The sequence below is a fragment of the Emys orbicularis genome, chromosome 2, assembly GCF_028017835.1.
Source record: "Emys orbicularis isolate rEmyOrb1 chromosome 2, rEmyOrb1.hap1, whole genome shotgun sequence".
NCBI lineage: Eukaryota > Metazoa > Chordata > Testudines > Emydidae > Emys > Emys orbicularis.
The window spans coordinates 77,539,527-77,556,622 of record NC_088684.1 but is presented as its reverse complement, the minus strand read 5'-3'; the positions used below and the strand labels follow the sequence as shown (position 1 = coordinate 77,556,622).

The window sequence follows — 17,096 nt, the reverse complement described above, 5'->3', positions numbered from 1 at the left end:
GATGTGGGCCTCAGTTCCTCATCTATACAATGGGGAAAATACAATTTCACCTCACAGGGAAGGGTGGATAAAAATCAATGATTTAAAAAAAATGTAAATGCTTTTTGAGGAAAATCTATCTAAAGATAATTTTAATTAAGATACATTATAGCTCAAAGATATCTCATCATGGAATAGGGATTATAAATTCTAATTCTATAGTATGAGACAATATATTCATGTAATGTTTAAGAAAAGTTTTGTAAAGGAGTTCCAATAGTTCATGGATTAGGGACCCAATCTTATGGGGGTGCCAGGGGTTTCTCTATAGATTATTTAGGTTAATCTTTCTATCTACCCAATGGGATTCAGTGCTCAGTCTAGAAGATACCATCGAAGATCCTTAGTTCTCAAACTGTGGATTTGTCTCTCCAGAGATGATATGCTTGTTAACAGCAAAAAATGTTTTAAAATAAATAAATATATAGAGGTAAAAAATAACAGACAACCCTATTGTCTCTCTGCAAATTTGTGTACGCAGAGTCAATCCCTTACCTCTCTCTAAAAGTGCAAAGTTTCAAAAAGTTCAATGAATAGAAGATTGTTGGGGGTGGAATAGATCTGGACAAGGAGAAGAAGTCTGGAGATAAATGTGAGAAGGGAGGGACAGGCAGTAGAAACAAAAGTGAAACTGTTTGAGCAGCATATTCCAGAAGTCTTGAGGTCTTTCTGAGTGTAGCCTTCATTGATTTGAGATCGACCATACCATTCTCTCGCTAGAAGGGAAAACCTATAATGGCAGCAGGCTGTAAAAGTGACCCAGTTTGGGAATATTTTAATGAAGTTCCTCTACCTGTGGGTAAGACAGGCATGCGTGCAAAATGCAAACAGTGTAACAAAGAAATGCAAGGCCTGATTGCCCGAATGAAACAGCATCATGAGAAATGCTCCTTCTCAGGAGGAAGCTGAGTTGAAGATGATGAAAGGAATATGTCTGAACATGCAGGAGCTTCAGGTTGGTAAACTTTTTTAATTTCATACTTCTTTCTTAAGGACTGCCTATCTTCCTTCTGGACTATTCTTGAATTCTCATGTTTGAGCAAAAAAATATAGTTGTTACTCTATGGTACTGTCATATTAGATGCAGTTGTGATCAAAAATAAATAGCTGAAATAGGCAGATCTTCCTTTTACAATTTCACCTTTAAAGTAGTACTGAGTCTCAGTGAATGCAGTGAGCAATACTAAATGAGCAGTATGGTAATAATAATTAAACAACTGCATTGACTTATTTTGTTTAGGAGAAGCCATCCTCAACATAAAGGATTCTGAAGACTGACTACCTTCAAGATCACCATCATTTTCTATAGTTTCAGAGTTATCTTCCAATGATAGTGTTTCAGTCACATCATGTCACATAGCCACAGTGTATCAGCTGTAGCAAAAAGAAAAAAAAATCTCCATCATCTAGAAACAACCATAGATAAGTTTGTGATAAGAACCAGCAGATTACAAAAAGAGGTAACTGATGAAAAAAAACCTCTCCTTTCCATATGATTGAGAACCCACACCTCATTAACATGGTTCAGTGATTAAGACCAGGATACAGTCCACCCAACAGAGCAGATGTCGCAGGCAAATTGCTGGATAAAGTGTATGAAAGAGAAATTGAGCAGTGTGCAAAAGGTCTAGAGGATGAAATTGTTAACTTGAGTCTTGATGGATGGAGCAATGTCCACAATGATCCTGTTGTATGTGCTTGTGTGACAATAGAAGGAGGGAATGTATTCCTTACAGAAACAATTGATACATCAGGAAATGCACACACAGCAGAATACTTACAAGTAGTAGCAGTAAAAGCTATAACAAATAGTGGAAAAAAATTAAAATGTCTGGTATGGAGCTTGGTCACAGACAATGCTGCAAATGTATCCAAGATGAGAAGAAATTATTTAGAAGATAGTGAAGGGAGTCCCAAGCTAATAACATACGGTTGCAGTGTTCATTTGATGCACCTCCTAGCCAAAGACTTCATTGTTCCAGAAATAAAGGCTAATGTTGTTGAAATTGCAAAATACTTCCGTAACAACCACTTTGCAGCAGCAGCTGCTCTGAAAAAAGTGGAAGGAACCAAGCTAGCTCTCCCACAAGACGTTTGCTGGAACTCAGTAGTGGACTGTTTTGAGCACTATAACAAGAACTGGCCTAATCTGATGACAGTTTGTGAACAAAATCATGAAAAAATAGATGGCACTGTCACAGCCAAAGTTCTCAACAATGGGCTTAAGAGAAATGTTGAACACATGCCGAGTACCCTGAAGCCTATTTCCGTAGCCTTGAACAAAATGCAGGGAAATAGCTGTTTTATTGCTGACGCTGTTGAAATTTGTAAGGAACTGAGTGAGATCTTAAAAAGAGAAATATGCAATGACCGAGTTAAATTACAAGCATTAAAAAAACAAATGGGACAAGCACTGTCTCCAGCTCATTTTCTTGCAAATATACTCGGTACCAGGGACAAACCTTAACTTCTGAAGAAGAGGAGTTGGCTATGACATGTACATCCAGCCATAATGCCAACTATAATAAACTTCAGACCTAAGGGTGAACCATTCAAGAAATATGTGTTTGCTGATGATGTTTTAAAGAAAGTCACACCAGTGACCTGGGGGAAGTCACTTAAACACTTGGATTCAGAGTCTGTTGAAGTGATAATCTCACTTTTAACAGCAGTAGCTTCTTCTGCTGGTGTAGAAAGAATATTTTCTTCCTTTGGACAAGTTCACTCCAAATTGAGAAATCGTTTGAGACCAGAAAAAACAGGAAAGCTTGTTTTTCTTTTCCATATTATGAACAAACAAGAAGATGAAGACAAATGAGTTAGCTGCAGAAGCCAATATTTTAAGTTTCTCATGTTGACCTGGCTGACCTAGTCAATTTAATTTTTGTTGTTGTTTTTTAAAATATTTAATTTAACTATTTTAGTTAAAAACAATTTTAACAAAAACAAACCTGATTTTAAAAAATGTGAATGTTTAACTAAATTCAAAAATGTATATGCTTGTTTTGTTGAAGTATTATATGTTTGCTGTTGAAGAAAAAAATCCAGAACACTTAACATTGTTGTTTTAGTTAAATAAAACAATTTAAATGTCTGTCTGGTGATGTTCTCCTAATACAGCCTGGCAAGAAAATCCTCCAAATATTAATGATTAACCTATTGAACTGGAGATAGTTCACCTCCCAATGACTTCATAAGTATCTGCTTCAATTACCTTTGGTAAATGAAATTACCAAACAATCATTCATTTTCTGATATAGCTGTACAACTAATCTGAAAAGTTTTCAAAATAAATCACTTAAAAATGTATAGTGTGTACCTTCTAAAAATTAAACCTACATCTGAGTTATGAAGAATATGTATTAAGGTTATAACAACCAACAAGAATGCACTTTTATGTAGAAATCCATGATTAAATTGAGTCTGACTAGCGATTTAAATCAAATCCACCCTGTCACAGGGTATTTTAAAAAGAAATTCATTAGTCTTTGTGAAGCACTCAGAATTACAGTGATGAGAACCATAGAAAAGCTCATAAAGGAAATACAGGAAATTCTATAATCAAAGCAGTAAATAATGCATGAAGCCACATGTTGAACAATGAGGATAAAACAGAAATATTGCATATCCACTCGGTGAACCCTCTCCCTTTTGAGCACTGAATGGGCAGTGATCCTGTGATAAAAATAAAATCCATATAATAACCATCTGCAGAAGAGGCCAAATTAAGATGGCAAAGGCAACCTTCATTTTGGCATTTTCTAACTTCTGAGTGCTTGACTTACAACCTTAATGTTCTTTTAATGCTGTTTCTTGTGGATAATATAAATAAAATACTATTGAAGTATTATTTATTTAGCAGAGAAATGCTATATCAATATGGCTCCCTTATTAGGATGTCTCCTGGAACTTGATTTATCTTAATGAAAATAAATGGTAATGACTTCTGTCTATTGGGAATAGTAGCATTAGCACAAAACATCTATTAAGAACAGCGCAATAGTTTAACTAGTTTTTAACTAACGAAGAAATTCTTAGAGCTGGTCTTTTGGTAAACCAGTTGCCTAGCAAAGATTAAGAGACATGTTTTCCAGGGTATTCTAGGAGTAATGAGACAATGAGGAAGGAAGAGAGAAGACTGTTTCCAAAGAAAGGTGTAGTGCCAAATTTGGGGTGAATTATATTCCCAAATTGGTTTTGCCAATGTAAAAATGTCACTTTTCCCCTCCATAAGTGGAAAATTGATAATGCTTTTTCAGTGTTGCCAACTCTTACAATTTTATCATAAGTTAGGCAAAATATGTCGTTTTTCTTAAACCCTAGCTTTTGAAAGCATGAGACTGTCCAGAAATTGCAGCTTTCACATCTAAAGCAGAGTTTTTAGTCTTCATGGTAATTGAGAAAAGCTTGAAAACATAACCAATTGCTCTCTACAGGCTCAGAAATCAGAAGACAAATGAAAAGAACCCAAAAGGTATTTTAAAGAAATATCATGAGGGTTTAGGGCCTTCCTTATTTTTGCATGCTTGTGTTTGGTAATACTGTTGTTTGCTTATGTAACTGCTCAATGGTGTGGCCCAGTAACTTTAAAGTGTTTTTTTATATAGATAATGGCAACCATAACAACTCTTGGAATTTTGAAGAAACATATTGGAAACAATTTACACTGCTGAAATAAGATTATCGTAGCACTCCACTGACATGGTGCAGACATTTCAGAGCTACTATTATCTCCACTGTAGCAAGCAAGATTTGATTTCAGAACTCAAACACTTTTTTAAAGGTTCAAAAGACACACTTTTTCCATCTCCTTCAACGGCTAACTTGTAAACTTGCTGAATCTACATCAATCCACCTGAGATTTGATACATGGTCCTCAATTAAATGAGAGTATCAGAAGGATAGCCGTGTTAGTCTGGATCTGTAAAAGCAGCAAAGAGTCCTGTGGCACCTTATAGACTAACAGACATATTGGAGCATTGGCACTGTTAGTCTATAAGGTGCCACAGGACTCTCTGCTGTAATTAAATGAAAATATTTTTGCCAATTCTTGGGTGGTAAGAAAGTAAGAAATTTCATTTGTGGAAGTCTTTTTGGACTTTTTGGAAAAGAATATAAAATATTTGATTTCTTTCTCTCTCCTGAATTTGAAGTAGTGCTTTTGAATATTTTTAGAAAAGCTGGATGCTGTAAGTTTTCAAGTTGTGTGCTATGGACACTTGGACTTCTGCATTTGGATGCATACTTTGTAAGCTTTATAGGTACTTCCACATGCTATTTTGCAGCTTCTAAACCCAGTGGAGGCGCCTAGAAAACTAGTAAGTAGAAATGACAAGATTATCGGAAGTTAAGAAATCTGCAAATACAGTTTTAAAAACAATTTTGGTACAACAGCAAAATAAAAATCGGAAGCTGGAAGCCTGCCAAACAATCAGTGGGGCCACTGGACGATCAAGGTTCTAATGTAGTACTCAAGGAAGATAAGGCAATTGAGGAGAAGCTAAATGAATTCTTTGCATTAGTCTTCACTGCAGAAGATGTGAGAGAGATTTCCACCCGAGACATTCTTTTTAGGTGACAAATCTGAGGAACTGTCCAAGATTGAGGTGTCAGTAGAGAAGGTTTTGGAACAAATTGATAGATTAAATAGTAATAAGTCACCAGAACCAGATGGTATTCACCCAAGAGTTCTGAAGGCACTCAAATGTGAAATAATAGAACTACCAACTGTGGTATGTAACCTATCATTTAAATCAGTTTCAGTACCAGATGACTAGAGAGTAGCCAATGTGACAATTTTTTTAAAAAGGCTCCAGAGGTGATCCTAGCAAATACAAACCATTACGCCTAACTTCAGTACCAGGAAAATTGGTTGAAACTATAGTACAGAACAGAATTACCAGGCACACAGATAAACACAATTTACTGGGGAAGAGCCAACATGGCTTTTGTAAAGGGAAATCATTCCTCAACTATCTATTAGAATTCTTTGGGCATGGGGTGGAGGGGTGGGGATTGGGGAAGGGTCAACAAATGTGGACAAGGGTGATCCAGTAGATATAGATATCTTTTCATAAGGTCCCTCACCAAAGACTCTTTATGCAGAGTAAGCAGTCATGGGATACGAGGGAAGGTCCTCTCATAAATCAGTAACTGGTTAAAAGATAGGAAACAAAGGGCAGGAATGAATGGACAGTTTTCAGAATGAAGAGAGGTAAACCACAATGTCCCCTAGGGATCTGTACTGAAACCAGTGCTGTTCAACATATTCATAAATTATCTGGAAAAAGGGGTAAACAGTGAGGTGGCAAAATTTGCAGATGATACAAAATTACTCAAGATCGTACTCTGCTTTGGACCTAAGAATTACAAAGGGATCTCACAAAACTGGGTGACTGGCCAACAAAATGGCAGATGACATTCAATGTTGATAAATGCAAAGTAATTCACACTGGAAAACTAAATTCCAACTATACATACAAAATGATGGGATCTAAATTAGTTGTTACCTCTCAAGAAATTATGGCTTCATTGTTCATAGTTCTCTGAAAACATCCATTCAATATGCAGCAGCAGTAAAAAAGCTAATAACGTTAGGAACCATTAGGAAAGGGATAGATAAGACATTAATAAAATAAGACAGAAAGTATCATAATGCTACTATATAAATCCATAGTATGCCCACACCTTGAATACTGTGTGTAGTTCTGGTCACCCCATATCAAAAGATATATATTAGAATTGGAAAAGGTACAGAGAAGGGCAACAAAAATGATTAAGGGTATGGAACAACTTCCATATGAAGAAAGATTATAAAGATTGTGACTTTTCAGCTTGGAAAAGAGATGACTAAAGGGAGATATGATGCAGGTCTATAAAATCATGACTGTTGTGGAAGACAATAGGAAAGTATTATGTGAAGGAGTAAATAACATAAGAACCAGGGCTCGCCCAATGAAATTAATAGACAGCATGTTTAAAACAAACAAAAGGAAGTACTTTTTCACACAATGCATAATGAATCTGTGGAACTCATTGGCAAGGGATGCTGTGAAGGCCAAAACTATGGCATAGTTCAAAAAAGAACTGGATAAGTTCAGGAAGGATAGGTCTATCAATGACTCTAGTGTCCCTAGCCTCTGACTGCCAGAAGCTGGGAGTGGATGACAGGGGATGAATCACTTGATGATTGCCTGTTCTATTCATTCCCTCTGAAGCATCTGACATTGACCACTGTCAAAAGACAGTATACTGAGCTAGATGGACCATTGGTCTGACCCAATATGGCCATTCTTATGTTCAATTCTACCAAGCAGATCACCATTAATTAGCACTGATGACATCAAGATTTACAAACTATTTCAAAAATGAAAATAATTCTGGATGATTGTGTTACCTACCTTACTTTTTCTATGAAGAATTTTGAGTAATTTCCTTACTGTAGGTGGTATCCCTGTGAATGTAGTTTCATGACAATTGATTAACAGCATCATTATTGTGGGGAAATTTAGAAATTTTCTTTCCCCTCTGGTTTCCACCTCCCATTTCATCTATAAAGAACACAGCCAGAGTGTATAAGAAATATGTTTGGTTTTTTTTCAAGTGTTCAACTAGATTCTACTTGCTTGACATTTACTGTCCATCTAAAAGGCACTTGAAATATGAGACAAACAAGGTGGGTGAGGTAATATCTTTTATTGGACCAACTTCTGTTGGTCAGAGAGACAAGCTTTTGAGCTTATACAGAGCTCTTCTTCAGGTCTGGGAAATGTACTCAGTGTCACAGCTAAATACAAGGTGGAACAGATTGTTTAGTGTAAGTCAGGGGTCGGCAACGTTCGGCACGCGGCTCGCCAGGGTAAGCACCCTGGCGGGCCGGGCCAGTTTTATTTACCTGCTGACGCGGCAGGTTCGGCCGATCGCGGCCCCCACTGGCCGCGGTTCGCCGTCACGGGCCAATGGGGGCGGTGAGAAGCCGTGGCCAGCACATCGCTCGCCCGCACCGCTTCTCGCCGCCCCCATTGGCCCAGGACGGCGAACCGCGGCCAGTGGGGGCCGCGATCGGCCGAACCTGTCGCGTCATCAGGTAAATAAAATGGCCCGGCCCGCCAGGGTGCTTACCCTGGCGAGCCGCGTGCCGAACGTTGCCGACCCCTGGTGTAAGTAGTTAACACACGTTTCAAGAGACCATTCAAGGTGAAGTGGCCTGTTAACACTCTCCAGTCATAGGTGGGAAAGGAGAAAAAAAAGGTGACAGAGGGAATTTAGTAGGTTATAGATTGTTGTAATAAATCATAAATCCAGTGTCTCTATTCAGTCCATGATTTTTAGTGTCTAGCAAAGTCATGAATTTAAGCTCCCAGGCTCATCTTTTGAAGGTGTTGTGCAGGTTTCCTTTGAGGATGAGGACTAAGATTCAAATATAGAGTGATTGTTTTGTGAAGCATGTAAATAAGCACAGATTGTGAAAAGTAAGTTGGATTACTAGAGTTCTTTCCATTTTAATAAACCAAGATTTTTTTCAAAAACAGGTGAAGATGTTTTAAAATACGATTTTTAATATTACAGGTTCCCTTGTAACAACCAATTAGTTATTCTTCTTCACGGAATGTGTAAATGGAAAATACATCATTCAAAAATAATCCATTATAATACATGGATTATGAATACAATACAGTTGTAATAAATCATTATTTGAATTCTGCAAGTGGTAATTAATCATTATCCTGGTTTAAAGTATTTTAAAAAAGCTAAATTCACAATAAGGGCAAAAAAGAAACTAAGTACAAGCTATTGACATCTACCATTTGCGAAATACAGACAGTGTCCTTAACGGTATTTTAGAAGACCAAGACCAATAAGAGAAATGGCTCAACAGATACTTGTACGATACAAAACTAATTGAAATGACAATTATTCATTTTCCATCTTCATTTTCCACATAAGTTTTTCTACTAAATGCAATACATACAGAAGGAAGAGTTGACTAAAGCACGCAATATACTAAAATATAATCAGGGATTTAAAACAAGTTAAAAAAAAATTCAACGCCGCTACAATTATGGAGACATGAGGAGTGCTTTCATACTTAAACTTGCAATTAAAATTGGAACATAAAGTAAGAATAAAAAATCCTTGTTTCACACTTTAATTGAACTTAGTCTCCAAATTTGTCATGATTACTCTTCAGGAGTAATTGACTGACTTATTTTTAGGAAAATATTTCCTCTGCAGTTAGTAAATATTTTTAAATGCTTTCTTTTTGTAAGCTTTGTCCTGTTTCTCATTTTTCTTTGGTTTCCTACAGCTAATCAATCACACCTCCCCCTGCCCCAAATTCCACAGATAAAAATCTTTAAAATAGGCCTCTTTGATTTTAAAATTAAACAGTTATTCCCTTTATTCTGGATAACCCAACTGAACTACACCAAGAAAAGCCAATTGAGCTGCTCAGATAAATCAGCTACCTCCAAACCGCTGAAATGGATCTGCAAGTTCCCAAACTGGCAACTTGTATTTCAACTCTACCTCTCTCATTGCTTCCTGCTTTCCATTACCTATTTTAAAAAAGGAGTCACGGAGGAGACCAGAAGAGAGGGAGAGAAGAGATGGGAAGATGAAGTCCAAATTGTCAGATACTCAGCTTGCAAAGGCAGCTGCTCCTTCTAAAAAAATTTGTGTGCTTCATCAGAAGTTCCAGTTTGATGTATCAGAGAAGTCCTTCAGACTAGGGGCTTTTCTATGCAGTGCTTTAACACTAGTATATTGTGCACTAACTAGTCTGTGTGGACCCTGCTGGAACACACTAAAAGTTTCCAGTACACGTTAATATAGCACTGTTTGAAAAGGGTCTATGTTAACATGCATGAGAGAACTTCAGGATCCACGCAGGCCAGTCAGTGCTTGACATGCTAGTGCAGACTAAAATTTACACCCCTGTGGTGCAGACTAAAACATCATGTAGACAAGCCTGAGGACTCAGTTGCTGGGCTAAACAACTGGAAGAAGGGGTTAAATGTTGAGCAGAAACATGCTTAATGGGGAAAAATATACAGTGACATGGATAATGTGTGTGTGTGGTGAAGGCACAGAGATTAGCAGTGGGGTGGATGACCATGACAACAGAGCATGGGTGAGCAGTTAAACTCCCAACTGACTTCTTGGTTCCTAGAGAGACAAAATGAGTGAAATAATATCTTTTATTGGACTAACTTCTGCTAGTGAGAAACACAAGCTTTCCAGCTACACAGAACTCTTCTCCCTGGTTTCTGTTACTCACCTGGCAACAGCTCCACTCCATTGCCTAGCTCCTCAGCCCCAATGGGCAGCCCCTTCTTCCATGCTCCCATGATCCACATTTCAAGTACAGTAGAACAGTGGCTCTCAAAGCCAGTCCGCCGCTTGTTCAGGGAAAGCCCCTAGCGGTCCAGGCTGGTTTGTTTACCTGCCGCATCCGCAGGTTCGGTTGATCACAGCTCCCACGGGCCGCGGTTCGCCGCTCCAGGCCAATGGGGGCTGCAAGAAGCGGCGGACAGCACATCGCTCGGCCCACGCCGCTTCCCGCAGCCCCCATTGGCCTGGAGCGGCAAACCGCGGCCAGTGGGAGCCGCGATCGGCCGAACCTGCGGATGTGGCAGGTAAACAAATCGGCCCGGCCCGCCAGGGGCTTTCCCTGAACAAGCAGCGATCCGACTTTGAGAACCACTGCAGTAGAACACCTCAGAAATGGAGGTTGTTCATAACTCTGAACAGTTCATAACTCTGAACAAAACGTTACGGGTGTTCTTTCAAAAGTTTACAACTGAACATTGACTTAATACAGTTTTGAAACTTTACTATGCAGAAGAAAAATGCTGCTTTTACCCTTCTTTATGTAAATGCAACAAGCACAGTAACAGTTTGATTACCTTGTCAAATCTTTTTTTTAAACTTTTTTTTTTTTTTAAGTAGTTTACGTTTAACACAGTACTGTATTTGCTTTGTTTTCTTTTGTCTCTGCCGCTGCCTGACTATACACTTATAGTTCAAAATGAGGTGTGTGGTTGACCAGTCAGTTCATAACTCTGGTGTTCCTAACTCTGAGGTTCTACTGTAGAAAGATTTTTCCCACCTTTATTTATGCAATAAGAACTAATGAAAAAATAAAAAATAATTTTCCATTTCGAATTGTAACTATTTGAGGGAAGGTGGGGGAGTGTAACCCACAAAATTAGGGAGTCTGCCCACTAGGGACAGAAAACTGGATTCTAGAAGGGAGCTTGTGACCAATGGACAACTCTGATACCAATCTCTGTGCCTGTCCAATATTATCCATAGCCCTCTACAAATCAAACTCATCTTTTATCCACACACTCCTGCATTTATGCATATGGAAGTTTTCCCAGTTTTTCTTCAATTCAGGACTCTCCTCTTGCAAACCACAGGAGGGTCTCCAGAATAGGTAGCTGCATTCCTGAAGCATCTTCAGATAAAATCTCTCCCATCTCCTAACCCCTCTCCATCACCCCCGTGTCTTAGATTTTATCATTACTAAGTAGAGCTGGTCAGGGGGGGGGAAAAAAAATTCTGTTCCATGAGAAATTCTGACACTGATTGTTTTTGTTCCAAATTTTAATTTGAGACTATTTAAACTCTTCATTTGAAGAAGGCAAACACATTATAAGAAGTTAATATATATTATATATAAATATTAATATTTTAATATAAGACAAAACAAAATGAATCAAAATGATAAAGTCGAAACAAATTGTTTCAACTCTCTCCTGTGGATTTTGATTAAATTTTTGGCACGTTTCTGCAAACCCTTTGATTTTGACAAAACTGCATTTTTCAATGGAAAACTGTTCCACTGGAAATTTTTTAACCAGCACCACTACTAACAGGAGCAGGAAGAAGGGGAGAGTTACAGCTTTGTATGACTCAAACTACTAGGAGTTTTGTGGTGGAGGCATCTTTTCCCTCTTTTAGTGAGCCATAAAAGGTTTGCTAGAGAGGAATTCCATTCAGATGACCTGAATAGGTCTATCAAACTTGAATTCCTTCTAGAGAAGGGTAGGTCTTCCCAGGGAACCTGTGGAACTCCTTGCCAGAGGATGTTGTGAAGGCCAAGACAATAACAGGGTTAAAAAAAAAATAACTAGATAAATTCATGGAGGATAGGTCCATCAATGGCTATTAGCCAGGATGGGCAGGGATGGTGTCCCTAAACCTCTACTTGCCAGAAACTGGGAACGGGCCTTGATTACCTGTTCTGTTCATTCCCTCTGGGGCACCTGGCATTGGCTACTGTTGGAAGGCAGGATACTGGGCTAGATGGACCTTTGGTCTGACCCAGTATGGCCATTCTTATGTTCTTATTATGTTCTTATGTAACATGGGAAGGCAAAAATGCCCTCTTCTTCCCCAACTTTCCCTGATTATTCTTCCTTCTCACTACATCACCACCCCATATACAACCCAACCTTTTCCTCTTCATCCAACACTCCTTCTCTCCTGCTGTTAACCCCCTCATGTCTTTCTGGTCTCAAAAAGAAGGAAACATGTCAGAAAGCAGCTCCACTACAACAACCTTCTGTGGTCACAGTTGAGCTGCCCTCTGATGAATCTCTTGTGGTTTGCTGGAGAAGAGCTCCATTCTGGTGAACCAGAGGAAGTTCACCACAGCAAAGCTCCATTGTGATGAATGCATTTATTAGTCTAACGTACAGATATTAAACAATTTCCATCTACATTTCCACATTAAATATACCAACTGTAGAATAATTACTAACATAGATCACCCTTTCACACAAAAGTTTTCCTAAACATTACAGGAAAACATCTTGCAGACATCATTTGCAATTGGACATTTCTCACTTACACACACTAATAAAAACCTGTGTATTCAAAAACATGATAACCAATAAACACGGTTGGAGTTGAATTTCAAAAGTTCTCATTGGTTATCTACAATTTAGGTGGAGATGTGCTTGGTGTGGTTAGAGGAAGGGAGATAGCTGGTGAAGAAGGGGAATTGGTTTGAGTGCAGCATTGATGGGGTGTTGAATGACAACTATACATAGCCTTGCTTTTTAAAATTTGCTGGTGGGAAATTCAACCTAGCATCGTTAATATTGTTAGAATGGATGCGATCTTAAAGCCAGGAATTGGGGATAAGAGTCACACACCAAAAAAAAAAAAAAAAAAAAAAAAAAAAAACACACATTTTAGATGGAAATTTAACTGAATTTAACTGAAAATTGTTGTGGCTTTTGCATGCTGGCTGGCTCAGAGGACTAATGATAATAGATCAGATGGGAGGAGGGGGAAACAGACTGGCAGAACACATTCAAATCCAGTCTATGTCAGTAGTGACTGAATGTTTTCTTAAGGCTAATAGGATGTGTGACCTAAGTTAAATGACCTTGGGCTAGACCAACAAAGACAACTCAGGTTCAGCATTGCAACTGCTAACATTTAGACACATTTCCACCTAATGGAATCCACATTCCCAAGTTAGATCCCTAGGCTTCGTATACAATGCATGGGGAAAATTAGGTGCCTAAGACTATATCTATACTTAAAATGCTACAGCAGCAGAGCTGCAATGCTGCAGGTGCGCCGCTGTAGTGCTTCAGCGTAGACACTTACTACAGCAACAAGAGGGGTTCTTTTATCATCGTAGGTAATCCACCTCTCTGAGAGGCAGTAGGTAGGTGGACAGAAAAATTCTTCCATCCAGCTAACACTGTCTACACGGGGAATTAGGTTGACTTAACTACGTCTCTCACAGGTGTGGATTTTTCAGACCGTTGAGAGACGTAGCAATGCCAATGTAACTTTTCAGCGTAGACCAGCCCTAAGTAATCCTCACAGCACTCTTATGAGCTAAATAAATATCATCCCAATTTTGTAGATGAGGAAACTGAGGCACAAAAACTGAAGATTCTTTAGTCACGTAGCACACTGATGGCAGAACCAGGAATAGAGCCATGGAGTTCTGGCTCCCTGTCCCCTGCTGGAGCCACTTAAATTAAATACACCTCTTAAATTGTAAATATGCTCCCCTGTACTTGATGACTGGTATAAATCAAGAGCCAGGATGATTTTTTTTAACTGGGGGCTGTTCTCTTCTGTCACTGAGCAGTCTCTTAACATGTTTCTACCATTTTTTGAAGTCCCATTTAAATGAAGAACAGTATCAGTACAAGAAACACTAATCTTAAGTAACTACGGACGTCTGGGTAAAACTGATAAGAAAAACCACTGATTAGTGTGCTGCTTTTTTAGTCTGCATTCCTATTGTCTTCAGTGTTCTACCAGAGGGCTTTTAGCTTATTAGATGATACTTTATAGCACTGGTTGTTTCAACTCTGTGAGGTAAGGAGGGAAGGATTCTTTCATATGATACTGACATGTCAGCCAAATTATGCCAATTGTGATTGACTAACAAACATTTTTCCAACAAGCACCTATGGACTTTTTCCTGTTATGCCTGGTAGACCCATCCAAAAATATCGGCAAAGCCACTTCACTGCATTCCTTGACATTCCATCTTAAAAACTTTTTCCCTGCTGAGATGTCAAAAAACAAAAACTCCACAATGGTTAGGCAGTTACCTTGCTGTGGCCACTGCTACAGGTTGACACTAAAAAGTTAGGTCAACCCAGCTACATCATTCAAGGGTGTGAAAAATCCACACCTCTGAGCAACATAATTAAGCAACCAACCCCTAGTGCAGCCAGTACTAGGATGATGTGAAAGTTCTTACATCAACCTAGCTACTTCCTCTTGGGAAGGTGGATTAACTAGTGATGGGAGAATCTGCAGTGATGGGAGGCAGAGTGTCTACATTGAAGCAATACAGAAGTGTAGCTGCAGGGTTTTAAGCATAGACATAGACTTTATGTTTACAAAGCATTTGAAAACCTTGAATGAAAGGTGCAACAGACATATACTGTACTACCCTAACTATCCTTCAATCTCTCGCTCAACATCCCTTGAGGGGAATATCCTTTCATTTTAGACCTAAATTTACTTCCATCCAATACCATTTTTGTGGCATCTCTCTTACTCTGAAAGATCTCCCCAGTGCTGTATTATGCAAAGCCCATTATTATTTAAAGCCTCCCCCAAAACAGACTCACAGACACTCTTACCTTGGGCTTCTGTCCCAATTACATTCCTCACACTTGGGGATTCTGGCAAATTAAGAGATTTATAACCCTCCACCTCACCCGCCCGCCCAAGCGGAGCTCTTCCCTGCTTACCTATCCCAGGGGCCACATAGATGAAGTAGAGGCACGATGAGGAGAAGGAAAAGAAGAAGATAAAGGCGAGAATGGAGCGATTGGAGACCCGCAGCACCTTCCCGAGCAGTGACATCCTCCTCCTAGACGGGGGCTGCTGCCTCCTAATCCCAGCAGTAGCCGGCGGCGGCGGCAGCACTTCCCAGCGGGAGGTAGCAGACTCCCATGGAGCGCACAGCGGTGCGGCAGCGGGGCCAGCCAAGGGAGAGGGCCTCAGGCGAGCCGGCGGTGGCGGGGAAGAGGCTGGGGCTGGAGCGGAGGGATGTGAGGAGCGTGTGACAGCAGGAGATGACCGGCGGGGGCTCGGGAAGGGGGGGGTGAGGGAAGCTGGAGTGAGTGGCTAGTACACAAGGGTGCTATCGGAAGGGCGGGGGCTCCGGGTGGGCGCTGGGTATGGGGCTGCAGTAGCGGTAAACACAGCACCGCGCAGGGGAGGGGAGCGGCTCGCTGGGGCTCCGGTGCTCCCTTCCCCGCTGCGCAGGTGAAACGGGGGCGCGGAGACCGGCGGGAGGGGCTGCCTCAGCGCTGCGAGCCCGGTTGTTCCTGCCCCTCACACAGCCGGGGTGGGGTTAATCCGCCCCGCTCCCTTCGCCGGCAGTGGCAGACCCCGGGGCTGGGCCGAGGGGGGTCGGGAGGGGAGTCCTAGTGCTGCCGCGGGCGGGGCTGCAGTGGCTGCTGGGTGGCTCGGTGGCTGCTCATGCCGGCGGGGGTCGCGGCCGCCTGCTCCCTTCTCACGGGCGGCGGCAGCAGCAGCATCGTCGCCACCAGCGGACAAAGTCACCTGCGCGCCCCGCCGCTCCTTCCTCCCGGGCCGGCGGCGGGGAGCGCGCTGCAGCCGCCCCGCCCCTCAGCGACCCGTCTACTGCAGCGGTTGGGAACGTGCGCGAGCCTCTGTGTGACTGGCGACCAACTGCAGAACTTCGGCGGGCGCGCGCCCGCCCACTCAATCCGCGCGAGTTGACTAGTCTGACACTGTCAGAGGCTCGCAGCAGCGCTAGACTGCTCGCGCGACCTGAGTGGGCGTGGACTGCGCCGGCCCAATAGGGGACAAGGGAGAAAAGAGTCCGCTTTCCTGATTGGCTGGTAAATACACTACTTTATCATGGGTGAAGAGCGTTTTACCAGACTCTCTGGCGGCTATTGTTCTCCTCCGGAAGTGGGGATCCAGGGGAGAGAATATTAGTGGTAGGAGAAGAGAATGGGTGGCTGGGGAAGGGGCATGGAGGGGAGGCACAGCTGCCGTGGACCCTGTGTGAAGAAGCCTGGCTGGAGCCTTTAGGCTGGCCTCTGTCTCCCCCTAGGTGTGGTCCAGGGCCATAGGACTAGAGCAGTGGTTCTCAAACTTGTGTACTGGTGACCCCTTTCACATAGCAAGCCTTTGAGTGCAACCCCTCCCCCCCTTATACATTAAAAACACTTTTTTATATATTTAACACCATTTTCATTGCTGGAGGCAAAGCACGGTTTAGGGTGGAGGCTGATAGCTCACAACCCCCCATGTAATAACTTCCTGACCCCCTGAGGGGTCCCAACCCCCAGTTTGAGAACCCCTGGACTAGAGCAATAGCAGCTGGTGCCCTTTAGCAGCCATAGTGCTGGGCCTGGCAGTGGTACGAATGGACTATTTTTTAACAAGAAGATGTGTGAGTGCTAGGAGCTGCATGCCGAGAGGATATGAGGGGCAGTAGCTGCCTATTGCGACAGAGGGAGATGAAGAGAAAGAAATGGGGTAATGTGTTGGGGAACTATATTATGTATAACTTTAAATCC

At 41.2% G+C, this 17,096-nt stretch overlaps 1 protein-coding gene across 1 annotated transcript in view; it reads right to left on the bottom strand.

The window, feature by feature from the left end:
* Window positions 1-15,402, bottom strand: part of B4GALT6 (beta-1,4-galactosyltransferase 6) — a 53,432-nt gene extending 38,030 nt beyond the window's left edge. The window contains exon 1 of the mRNA XM_065399219.1: window positions 15,288-15,402. Coding sequence (XP_065255291.1) covers window positions 15,288-15,402 — 115 coding nt within the window. The remainder of the gene's footprint in view (window positions 1-15,287) is intronic.
* Window positions 15,403-17,096: the final 1,694 nt, after the last annotated feature.